The sequence below is a fragment of the Vicugna pacos genome, chromosome 27 (assembly GCF_048564905.1).
Source record: "Vicugna pacos chromosome 27, VicPac4, whole genome shotgun sequence".
In the NCBI taxonomy this organism is placed as follows: domain Eukaryota; kingdom Metazoa; phylum Chordata; class Mammalia; order Artiodactyla; family Camelidae; genus Vicugna; species Vicugna pacos.
Genome location: NC_133013.1, coordinates 18,258,992 through 18,272,309, shown reverse-complemented (window position 1 = coordinate 18,272,309; position 13,318 = coordinate 18,258,992). Strand labels below are relative to the sequence as shown.

The 13,318-nt window shown below is 35.5% G+C and overlaps 1 protein-coding gene across 2 annotated transcripts in view; it reads right to left on the bottom strand.

Moving 5' to 3' along the window:
- The window catches only part of TICRR (TOPBP1 interacting checkpoint and replication regulator), a 36,104-nt gene that overhangs the window by 20,853 nt on the left and 1,933 nt on the right, over positions 1-13,318 (bottom strand). For both annotated transcript variants that reach the window (XM_072950763.1, XM_031691852.2), the window contains exons 2-9: positions 10,681-10,960; positions 8,200-8,435; positions 7,052-7,286; positions 6,100-6,229; positions 4,828-4,967; positions 3,595-3,810; positions 887-1,038; positions 219-316 (exon numbers count right to left, since the gene is read on the bottom strand). In XM_072950763.1, the coding sequence (XP_072806864.1) occupies positions 219-316; positions 887-1,038; positions 3,595-3,810; positions 4,828-4,967; positions 6,100-6,229; positions 7,052-7,286; positions 8,200-8,435; positions 10,681-10,960 (1,487 nt within the window). The remainder of the gene's footprint in view (positions 1-218; positions 317-886; positions 1,039-3,594; positions 3,811-4,827; positions 4,968-6,099; positions 6,230-7,051; positions 7,287-8,199; positions 8,436-10,680; positions 10,961-13,318) is intronic.

Genomic DNA, 13,318 nt, shown 5'->3' with positions numbered 1-13,318 from the left:
GCATAGATCTATTTGTAAATAACAATCAAAAAGGACAAAAGCCATTGCTTTCTCCAAATAATGATATGGTTATTAGGTAAACAGGTGACAAACTGCACATTAGAACTTCAGAAAGAGTCAGCTAGAAAAGCGTCTTTGAGCAATTGGCAATCTATTTTAAACTGATACAAATTTTAGCTTTGTTTGGAGTAATGATTTAAAAAAAAGTAGTTACTTACTCTCTCACTTTGTCTTCCTTATTCAGTTTTCCTACATTCTGTCGAAGACTTTTGCTAGTTTTTAAGAGGCTGTTTTTCACTTGATGTAGGCAGTTCATCTGCAAATACAAAATTATTACACAGAATATTACGTTACTTATTATTTCTAATTTCTTCACAGCCAATGCTCTAAGAAGGGAATTACATCCCCTTTTTTTTCACTTGAATGAAAAACAGTGAAATATTCTTCTTTATATCTTTAAAAAGAACATGTAAAACAAGTATATGAGAGCAGTGGGCATGGATATAGCAAGCCTGTAAATTTCAACTTTCATAAAGTGGTGACTGAGAAGTCTAAGCAAAATGCATTCGTATTTCAAAGAAATGTTCTAGGTGACTCTAAAGTGCAGTCAGGGTTAAGAAACACTGGCTTAATACATGCAGCTCAGACGAGGCTAGAGCTTTCATTAGAAGAGAAGTACGTGTAATTATCCCAACCTGGCCTGTTTCCTTGATTTCTGCCTTACCAACTCACCTTCCAAGGCCTGGCATTGTGCTCACCTCCCTCACTTATTATTTTTGAACCATGTACTCACTGCATAACAGACATTTTCCAAGACATATGAGCCAAACCCACCAACAAGCACCAACCACTACATTTATGACAAACAACATCCAGACTCCCTTACTTCTAATTCCTTGGTGCCTTTGGACTTTAGGAATGCTTTAATGTTTGAGATCATGTTCTGAGCACATGAATACAACACAATTTCTCCTGTAGACAAGGTCTTTTGGTAATTTTCATGTATGTAAGATAGTAGCTCCTCCTCAGTTTTAAAATCTGTGGGGAAAAAAGTCAAATTGATTATCAGATCCAGCTGAAGTCATTGCATTTTTAGGCCAGTGATCATCAACTGGGGAGTTTTGCTGCCAAGGGGATTTTTGGCTATGCCTGGGTTGCCATGACTGGTGGGGAGGGGAAGGGTACTATTGGCATCTAATAGGTGAAGGCCAGGGATACTGCTAAATATCAGAGAATTATCCAGTCTAAAATATCAAAAGTGCCCAGGCTGGGAAAGTACAGAGATAGTGATTAATTTTAAGGCTTTGCAAATCAAGCATACATATTATAAATTTAAAGGTAGTTAAAAATGGAAAAGAAAGAAACTATACAACCTTTAAACCTAGCAGAAAAGAAAAAGATGAATAAAGAAAACTTGATTAATCCCATAGCCTGCTAGAAAGAAAAAACAACAATAGAAAGCATAAAATAAGACACTAAAATACGCCCAAGCTTATCAGTATTCATAAATATTTCTTTTACAAATACGCTTGCTGCTTAAAGGATAGAAACTGTCGGATTGGATTAAAAAAATTTATACTGTTTATAAAAGACATATCCAAAACACACAATAAAGAAACATTGGAAATAAAGGAATAGAAAAAGGTACTGAGGCAAACACTAACAAAAAGAAAACTAGTATAACTATATCACCGCCAGGCCAAAACAAACCTTAAGGCATAAAGTTATTAGGAATAAAGAAAAGGAGTAATTACAAAAGACATAATCACAAGGAATATATAAATAATTCTGAATTTGTATGGCCCTAAGAAGAAAGCCTCAAAATATATGATGCAAAAATTGGCAGAATTACAAGGGAATTTAGACAAAACTACACAGTGGAAGACTATAATACAATCATCTCAGTTATAGATAAGAGGTAGGAAAAAATTAGTAAGAATGTTGAATATTCAAACATTAATAAACTTGATGGGTATGTATAGAACCAACTACCCAAGAATTAGAGAATACACATTATTTTCAAAGTACACACAGAATTTTACCAAAACTTAACCACACTTTATGCCATAGAGTTTCAGCAAATATTAGAGAGTCTATATTTTACAGAACACATTGTCTGCACGTAGGCCAAAAATAGCTAATGACAAAAATAAAACACTCCTTTATATTATAGATGTCAGAAAATATTCAGAACTAAGTATCAATGAAAACAGAATACAGCAAACTTATATAATGCAGCTAAATTTAGACTTAAAGGAAAATCTGTAGACTTACATTATCTTTTTAAAGAAGAAAAATTAAAAACCAAAATAGCTAAGAGTTCAACACAAGAAATAACACACAAGAATAAATCCAAAAAAAGGGGGGGAAAAAGAGATAAACAAAAGATGATTCTTTGAAAAGCCAAATAAAAGAGAGAAATCTATAGCAAGACTAAGCAATTTTTAAAAAGAGATCGAAAGGCATAAACAATATTAGAAGTGAAAAAATAGGGGAGAAATTTGAAATACTATTAAGAGGTAAGGTTAAGGTTCATTCTTTCCATGAAGGTATCCAGTTGTTTCATCACCATCTGTTGCAAAGATTACCCTTGTCCTATTGAATTATTGGAGGCACTGCTGTCAAAAATCAATTAACTAGAATTGTGCAGGTCTATTTCTAATCTAGTCCAGAAATTGTGCGAATACCACATCATCTTACATATTGTTAATTTTGCTCTCCCTTAAATGTATCATCCACATTCTTATATACCTTATTAGCTCAAAGATGTCTCACTTAAACTGATTATCATCTATGATCTAGCATTCCACAGGAAACAAATCTTTAAAGAGGCAGAAAACTTTTATTTCAGAATTTAAAAAAAACTCTCAAAGATGTCATCTTGCAATTTTTGCCCCAAGTTCATAAGTTATTGTCACAATCATCCGACAGGACTGGCACTGCCAGTGTGAGCTAAGAATGTGTCCTAAGAATGAGACACATACTGCAATTCAATATATTTTTTTAAAAAGAAAGAAAAAATAGGAAAATAAAAGCTATTGGAATAAATTCTTCTGCCCAACTTTGAAAGACCTTGATAACCTAACCCTTGATTATTCATGAATCTTTTCTCTTTTATTCACAAATGTATAAAGTTTCTTTAACCACTTGTCCTATGGCCAAGCCACAGCCCTCCTTCTTTGTGACTTTGCTTATACTAATCCCCCATCTAGCACACTCTTCCTGCCATCTGAACTCTGCTCATTCTTCAAAGTCTCACCTGAGGTGGCTCCTTAGAAGCCTTCTCAGCCTCTTCCTGCCAAAAGCTGACTTTCTCTTTCTCCTAGTATGTTTCTCCTAATACGTCTTTACTTCCCAAATGAGCAAGTGTTTTCCGGTGTGTGTATCTGTATTACTGTTATTTGTGGCTGGATCATATATCTCAAAGGAGGACATTATCTTATTTATTATATTCCCTGTAACACACTTGTGGGCATGTAGTAGATATTGAATAAATGTTCATTAAGGAACATAATTAAAAATTATAAAAAAATATGAAAGTATTAAAAGTAAACATGGATTCAGGCACCAAAATGTAATGAAACTGAGGAATACCTTTGGGTTTAGAACTCCTTTGTGTTCTCCCTCTGTTTTCCAATTTATCTGTTCTTCCACTGGCCATCTTTTGGATCCCTTTCTCCCCAGCTATGTCTGGACTACCATCTGGATGTAACTTCTGAGCCTTTACATTCAGTCTTGCAACATTCAGCATTTTTAAGGAACGGCACATGGTATTCATCTTCTGCCTCACTGGAGTACGAGGGACACCTCCTACCAAAACAATATCATAGGAAGAAAAGTAAAATAACTTTTACTTCTGTGGAATCAAGAACTATTTTAATTCAGATTAAATATCCTGTATAAGAGTACTTTAATGAAGTATATCCCTTCAGAATGATCTGAATCAGGTAGCTCTTGCATCTCTTTCTACCTACAATACACGGAGAAAGAGATCTCTGCTTTTAACAGAAGTTTAGGAAATAATCAATGTGATTAGATGATTTTTAGGTAAGGCAAATACCAACAAATACCAAACAGACTTATTTTGGTGTTACCCAGTACTCAAGAGAGTTGTAATAAAACTGTTTTGAAAGGCATTCAGCAGTCTGCATCCAGAGCTACCTTTTCCCACTTTTTGATATAGTAATTTATTCCTGGAAATTTATGCTAAGGAAATCACCCAAAGAATAAATCATACGCATGATGTACATTATAGTATTATTTATAATGATAAAAACTGAAAACAATCTAAATGCTCAACAACATAAGAAATTTGTAAACAAGTTCATGCTGTATAGCACGGGGAGCTATATTCACTATCTTGTAGTAACTGATGGTGAAAAAGAATATGAAATGAATATATGTATGTTCATGTATGACTGAAGCATTATGCTGTACACCAGAAACTGACACACTGTAAACTGACTATACTTCAATAAAAATATATATATTAAAAAAAGAAAAAAGAAATTTGCAAATTGTTAACCAATGAGGTAGAATAGTAACTAAAAAGGCAAAGTAGCTGATGAACAAATATTTGTAAGCAGCATATAAAGATGTATTTAAATTACGTTACAACTAAAAATGAAAATGATTTATTCAGAAGAGGTAAACTGTAGGTGATTTTTAAAAATCACTATTATACTAATGTAATTATTTTCAAATTTGAAATATAAGAATGTGTCCTTTATTCATTTACCATTTCAACCTCATTTTAGGGAATGTCAATCTTTTAGAAAAAGACAGTGTCAAAAAAGACTGCAAGAAACAGCCTTTCTATATGCATACGTTTCTTTTTGCTGTCTTCCTGACTGGACACAGTGGATTCTTCACGAGACTTTCTCTGGTAGAACTCAGAGAGGCAACGTGTTAATTCACTTTCAGTTTTGGAAGACTCTTCCTTATTAGATGAGGCAGCCTGTAGTAACCTGTGAACAAGTCAAGATACCTAGTATAAAGCCAAAATTCTGATTCTCTAAAAAGCTTTAAAAACAAACAACAAAATTCATTATCCTTTTAAAAACTAATCAAAAGATGTCCCCCCAAGAAGTCTTCAAAAATATTTTCACAGGAGGGAAAATCCTTCTCACTTAAGATTTGAACAAACTCAGAGGCAGAAGCTACTTGTTCACAAAACCTTTAATCATTACATACAACAGTGATTTTTTTAATAATAAGATTCTTCACATCCTAGGGTACATGTCTAATTATGGCAACTACTTCACTTCCGGATTTCCATAGTCAGTTATCATTCAGTGTCCATACATTAAAGTGCAAGATGATGTAAATACAGCATAGTAAGTATCGCAATGATTTCTGAATAATTCTTTCACACTCTAGTAAACTAATTCGGCATTGATGAGAAGGGGAGGAAATGGGGCAGGGGAGATGATGAGTTATTAAATACTTCTCCACCTACAGCTAAATATGAGTCACTAAGGAAATTATGAAAATGGTACAGCTTTCAAAATATATTATTTGTATTTCACCATTTTATATTATCTGATATCATCTGATTTAAAAGTAGGAGAAAGTTATGGTGACACTAATTGAATTAGTTCATACATGCAGTTCATGAAGCAGATGAATTCTAAGTATATTAGTGTTTCCTTTAACAGTGAGGAAGGCTTGCCATTTTTTTTGTTAGTTTTTTTTCAAATTTACAAATCTTTCAAAGGTTACAGGTAAATAGAGAAAGTTATTAGATAAGCATGTACCTTCCACCAAGATTAAATACTTGTTAATAGTTTGCCGTATCTGTTTCAGATCTTTTTCCTATAAAATTAAGCATCATAAACACATAGAAAGCTTCACCCAATCTCTTCCCATTCCTTCCTCCCAGAGGTATTCCTAGATTTGTATGTCTCTTACTCAGAGGCATACACATGTAACAAAACCAATATAAATCGCCACTTCATTGCAAATTTTATAAAAATGTTATCATACACCATCCTTTTGCAATTCTGTTTGTATTCAACATATTTTCACGTGCATATAAATAATTCTAGTTTATTCAGTGAGAGCTGATTTCAATAACCGATACCAAATAAAACATTTTACCAAAATGACTCCATCAAATTTGAACTGGCGCCACTCAGGTTAGAGCAAGGAAACCACTTCTCCAGAACAGCCGCACTCCAGGGAATGGAGCGGCCCAGCTCCTGCTGGGCCCATTCTGGAACAGGAGGAGCTACAGGAACAAAGGAGCAGAGATGGAAGAATTAAAAAGTCATTAGAACCAAAGCAGAGAACTCCAAGAACTTGTTCCTCCCTTGGACTGATGGCATTCTTCCAAAGGACAAAGTGGCATCATTAATGACCTTACTTCATCTGTACCACCAACTCCAATAGGCCCATGTTGTCTAAGAAAAATGCAACCCTGGAAGTGTATAAACACAAGCTTCCTCACTGTTCCTCCAACACACTAGACACACATCCTTCTCAGAGCCTTGCCATCTGCTATTGCCTCTACCTGAAATGTTCTTATTTAGTTTACTGTCTTGTTTCCCTAGACTAGAAAGTAAGCTCCGTGAGAACACAGACCTTTGTCTGTTTTGTTCTATGATATATTCCAGAACCTGAAACAGTGCTGGACACACAACGGGCACTCAATAAATCTGTTGAGTAAGTGAGTGGAAGAAATATCAAACTGATTATCTCTATCTAGCATAAATAAGATTTTCATCATATTAGTAACAACACAATGAAGTGGTAGGTAGAATCATAATGGTTTTACACACTCTATTATTAAGTATATTCAAAACCAGGTTTCATCTTATACCTTCAGTTTCAAACCAGTTTCACAGAGCCTTTGGCCTCCTCAGAAGTACCTCAGGATTTCTATAAATAATGGTGGTTTAAACTGCCAGAAATATTGTAGCTTGCTTTTATTTGTTCTATAACAGGTATCAGGTTCTATTTATTAAGAGCATATTGAAAAAAATGCTATGATGCTGGAAAAGATGGTAAAACACTGCCCTAGAGTATGGTAGTTATTGGTTAAAAAGTTTACCAGATGTAGCAGAATCTTCAAGTGAATTGTGAATCTGATTCAATACACCATCCATAACCTCAGAAAAAAGGGAAGTTGAATCCTGGGGGCTCTCTGTCATGACTGTTTGGAGAAAATGTCTTTGAAATTCAGCCTCCTTGGTGTGGAACACAGTGAGAATTGTAGCACTGGTAGAGAAGGGGGAAATGACTCCAGTGACGGGGGGCCAGCCTTCACCAGGGTCCACACTGGCAACCTACACAAGAAGTTCTAATTAGTTGAGAACATGTTGACATGTCTAAAGAAGAATGTAGTTTACTAAAAGCCAGAATGATAGTTTCCTCTGGTGATGATTAATATAAAAGAGAAAACTGTGGAAAAGACAGGCTTGATGGGTATTAGCGCTAAATTGAAATTACTGTTCATACAATCCTAAGCCTTCAATTTACAAATATGAAAAACCTAAGGTTACCAGGAATATTTACTAAGCACTTATTATGTACTTATAACTCACTGAATCCTCACAACCACTTAGGTAAAAATTATTATTATCCCCATTTTATAGAGGAAGAATTGAGACTGAGGAGTAAGGTCATTCAGTTATTAAGAGGCAGAAGCCAAGTGTGTATGAATTAAAAATCCTGTACTGCAATTAAAAAAGGGGGGGCAGGCAAAAGAAAGCAAAACAAAAACTCATGCTCGTAACCGTAAGGCAATTCTGCCACTTACAGGGTTTATTCAGATCACACAGAGGGCAGCAGAGCTGAGACCAAATTCAGGTCACCTGACTCCCTGACCTCAGTGCACGGGGTCCTGGGTTCAATCCAGTACCTCCTCTAAACATAAATAAATAAATAAACCTAGTTACCCACCCCTCCCCCAAAGAAAGAAATCACTCATCACTTCACTGCCCTAATATTCCATTTGGCCCACTGTCTTTTCCCTATGTGAATATAATTTAACTTAATTGGGTTCAAGGTACATGCAATTTTATTAACTGTTTCTTCACTAATGAGCATTGTCATGATGCTAAAATATTTGCAAAAACATCATCTGTTTCACTGAGGCTGTATTATGTAGGGCAATCCTTGGCATTTCATAAATGCACATATTTCACTTTACCAGTGTGTTATTAGACCAAAATAATCTACCACATGGGAGATACCTACCAGATGTAACTCTTCAGCAGTCAGCCTATTTACCAGCTGCTGAAATATCCTTTGAGTTGATTTATTCTCCTCCGGACTTTGTAGCATCCAGCTATCAGTGCACAAAGTGCTGCTTTTTGGGAGACACCACTGGGTTACTGTGCCTTTTAGAAAAATTCTGACTGGTTTCTGAAAATGTCTCTGATGCATGGCCAAGGGCTGTAGGGTAACTGTCCATGTTTCTTGAATCTCTTTTCCTGTTAAAAATAAAGAATATTGAAATTCTAATATAAGAAATAGTTCCTTCAGCAACTAGTGTTGGGAAAGCTGGACAGCCACATGTAAATCAATGAAGTTAGAATATTCCCTGACACCATACACAAAAAATAAACTCAAAATGGCTTAAAGACTTAAACATAAAACATTATAAACCTCCTAGAAGAAAACATAGGCAAAACATTCTGACATAAATCTTAGCAATGTTCCCCTAGGGCAGTCTACCCAGGCAATAGAAACAAAAGCAAAAATAAGCAAATGGGACCTTATTAAACTTGTAAGCTTTTGCACAGCAAAGGAAACTAAAAACAAAAAGACAACCTACAGAACAGGTAAAAAAATATTTGGAAATGATGAGACTGACAAGGGCTTAGTTTCCAGAGTATACAAAACAGTGCATATAATTTAATAACAACAACAAAAAACCCAATCCAAAAATGGGCAGAAGATCTAAACAAGCAATTCTCCAATGAAGACAAATGGCCAGTAGGCACATGAAAAAATGCTCAGTATCGCTAATTATCAGAGAAATGCAAATCAAAACTAAAAATTCAAAACTATTTGAGGTATCACCTCACACCAGTCAGAAGGGAGTCCACAAACAATAAATGCTGGAGAGGGTGTGCAAAAAAAGGAACCTTCCTGCGCTGCTGGTGGGAAAGTAGTTTGGTGCAGCCACTGTGGAAAACAGTATGGCAAGTCCTTAAAAAACTAAAAATAGACTTGCCATGATCCAGTAATCCCACTTCTGGGCATATATCTAGAGGGAACTCTAATTTGAAGATACACGAACCCTGATGTTTACAGCAGCACTATTTGCAATAGCTAAGACATGGAAACAACCTAAATGTCCATCAACAGATGACTGGATGAAAAGTATGGTACATATACAATGGACTACTACTCAGGCATAAAAAAGAATAAAATAATGCCATTTGCTGCAACATGAATGGACCTGGAGATGGTCATTCTAAGTAAGTCAGAAAGAGAAAGACAAATATCATATGATATCACTTATATGTGGACTCGAAAAAAACCAAACACAAATAAACGTATTTACAAAACAGAAACAGACTCACAGACATAGAAAACAAATTTATGATTACCAGAGGTGGAGGGAGGGATAAATCTGGAGTTTGAGATTTGCAGATACTAACTACGATATATAAATAAACAACAAGTTTATACTGTATAGCACAAGAAACTATATTCAATACCTTGTAGCACTATAATGAAAAAGAATATGAAAAGGAATATATGTATGTATATGTATGAATGTAACATTATGCTTTGTACCAGAAAGTGACATATTGTGACTTCAAAAAAAAAAAAAAAAAAACAGTTCCTAAAAAGAGACTTAATAGTAAGAAGAAAAATATTAGATCGTCAGTTGAAGCACTAGTATTGTCACTTAGTTCACACTTCAACCCGCATTCTACTGCCACGAAGTTCTCATAGTAAGTCCATTTAGTTCTATAGGAAAAGCTGTATAAGACTGGTATTATAAGGGCGTGACTTGATGTCAGAACTTCTCAATAATTATGATAGAAGTAAGTGTTCAAGCAATACACACACGTTAAAAAACCCACTGTCTCTTAAATCTGTAACAGTGCATTGTATCTCATGAAGTTAAATTCTAAAGACCATATAAGACAAAATGCTTAAACAAACTATTCTTGAAATTTCCTTAAATTGCCCATAATGTATAATAATAGTTTTATGTATATGTCACTATATAGTATTATTTGTATGAATGTATAACTCAGAAATTAGATTCACTATAGCAAATCATATGACAAAGCAAATTTATGAAGATTCCAATATGCTGGCTCTTCCTGGTAACAAGCACCATTTTCAGCTTCAATGGAGTAATTTATTTCTTCTGAGTCACTGATTTTAGATGCTCTTCAATTTATCAATCTCGTCTATTAGGCAGTGAAATCTTACCACCCATTTGCTTGGGCACCTGAACAACATCATCCTTCTTTGCAAAAAAGTTGGGAAACTCTTTAAAATCATTCACTGGCCCTATTTACATGGACTTGCAGTTGTGCCAGAATTTAGTCCTTTCCTGCAGTATCTTTGATTTTGCTCAGACACCTTTTAATTACAAGCATTAACTGAATGCCTAGGCAGCTGGAAATCCTTCAGAAGTTAAAAGCATGGGCCTGCCTTGAAGAAATGAATGAAACCGAGACTAACCAAATGCCCCCCATATTTGCTTACCTTCAACAGGGAGAAATAACGTTCCTTCCATCCGAGGAAATGAGGCTTCATACTCAGGAGAATTATAGAGCAAACAGTTTAAAGTGGAATCAGTTGGCAGAGCTGAAATCCATGAAGAGAGGTGAGGTTCCCTTGACAGCTTTCTTTCATTACCGAGAAGTGTTTCCCCAACTTTGGTAAAATCCTGGCTGAAAGTTTCAAATGGCAAGACAGTACCTCCTACGTGGTGGAGCAGTTCACATACTGTCCAGTACCCAAGGTGGTCTGGGGATTCCCACAGCTAAAATTAAAGTTACAAAGAAACTTGGGTTATTGTAAGTTAGGCATTATTAAATAAAGCTAAGGGAAATCAGGAGAAAGTAAAGTTGATACATATATTAAAGGATCAAATTACACAATTAATGTATTTGTTGAACCAAACACAAGTTATGGCCAGCATCCCATTACTGTACAGCCCCTGAATATAACTACTATATAATACGCCTCCAAGAAAGCATCTATTTAGTGAAAATAGCACTTCGATTTTCTGCCAAGGAACAGAAGTGATGCAAATCACTAGGGATAAATCATAAAATGTTAGTCTTGTCTGGCCTCTTACCAATTTTTATTAATTGAAAAGTCCGAAGGACCAATTAACTAGCAAGACATAGTCTCTGTCTTCTAGGATCTTAAAGTCAAGGGTAGAGTAAAACAGCAATAATATGAAATATTTAATTTAGAATCACAATATACCATGAAAATATTCAGTGAAGGTACTATGGGAAGATGAAGGAGCACCTATCCTAGAATACATCTATCATTGCTGGTTTGCCTACTACACAGGTGAGTGAACAACTGTAAACCTTAAATTGCTATGTGAATGTGAAAAATTAGAACTAGAAGTGTCTTCTAGGTCATCTCCAAACTTTCCATTGTATTAAAATTCAAAGAGGGGCATAAGAGTGCCAAAGTTCACAGCAAGGCAATGATAATTATCTAGTCCAAGGACCTAGAACTCTCTTGGACAATGCTTTCAAATGAGGGCCGTGGCCCTCTGATGGACTTGGATGGACTCTGTATCAATTGAGTGGTTTAAGATCAGTGTTAAAGAAAAAACAAAAAATATCAGAGCACAATATAAAATGTCACATGTAGTGAAGATAAGCAATGTACTGCAGAACTTTTGCTTCAATTATGTATATCAGTTTGGAAAATACTGTGATAAGATTAATCAGTATTTGCTGTTACCACTTACGTGTCCACACCTGTGCTTACTGCTGTGGGGGAGAATGGTAAGCTAATTCAGATATCACAGAACCCAATTAGGATTTTCTTCCAAAGGGAAGCAAAAAATTTGTTGAAATTGTTCCAGCCAGAGGTCCAGCCAGGAAAAAAAAAAAAAGGTGCTTAGCAAATAAAACATAAAACTTTAAAATGAGCTGAAAAGGTAATTAGCTTTGATTAAAAAATAATATATGAACATTTAAAAACCCACAATCAGTATATAGAGTATAGCTATATTTTTCATCTTTATGCATATTATGGGGTAAGTAACAGAGAAGTCCTAGTGGTAGTTTCAAATCTGAGGATTTATAAATGTCCACAAGACTATAAGCTCCAAGAGAGCACCTGTCTGGTTCACTAATGGTGCACTCAGCACCCAGCACACCTAGCAGTTTATTCAACAGCAGATATGTGCTGATTAAGTCAAAAGCATAAAGTTGACAATGTGACAGGGGTCTCCTCTGCTCCTCTCTATCCTGTATCTTTTTAAGAGCTCTACGTGCTTGGATCCCTCCTCCCCCAGTCTGTTTCCCTCAGTTCTACTTCCCAGACAGTGAGCTCTGAAAGGCTGGCCCTGGATTATCTCTTCTTTCCTTCTCTCCACCCTCATAAGGAGCATTCCCAAAGGGCAGAGCCTAAGTCTCCCTTTTGCCTCCAGTGTGGCTAGGCAGAGGCTTTTGAATAGGAAAAGACAGATGTTCACCAGGAAAAAAAATTCCAAACAAGCCTAAGATTGTCTGATGGGCTTTTTCTTATGGGAAGCAACATACCAGATATGAGAAGACACACCTCCTCAGATGATGGAATGTGAAACCAGGAAGGAATCTTTAAAAAGATCCTGTCAACCTACTTATTTTAATATCATTCTGAAAAGAGAGAAAAAGAATCTCCAGGCCCTATCTGCTTAAGACTTATTGATAGCCAGTATTTGATATAACCTAACTCCAGAATAGTCTCTGAGGTGACTGAACATCATTTATCCCAAATTAAGCACATAAGTGTTGTGTGTTATGTCCAACAATTGACTTGCTGCCTTAACAAGCTTTAAGTTTTAGGATTCTGTGTTCTCCATCAATGTTTACCATTCCCTTAACCACTTCTGTCTTATTTTGTATTTGGTACACCTTTCTCAGGCTTTGTATGTGAAAGTAATTTGGAAAATTCAACACACTATATAGCTCATAAAGGACCTGCTCGTTTTCTATTTGTAATCTTGCAGTTTAACCCACTCCTAGTTTAGCAACATGTGTTTCCAATAGGTACAATCGCATTCCCAACAGTAAGAACAAAATTAACATTTATTACTTTGGCTCTACAGATAGGCCTCTGCTACCTCTGACTTCCTTTCCTACTGTGCTCTTGCCAACTAGGTCTC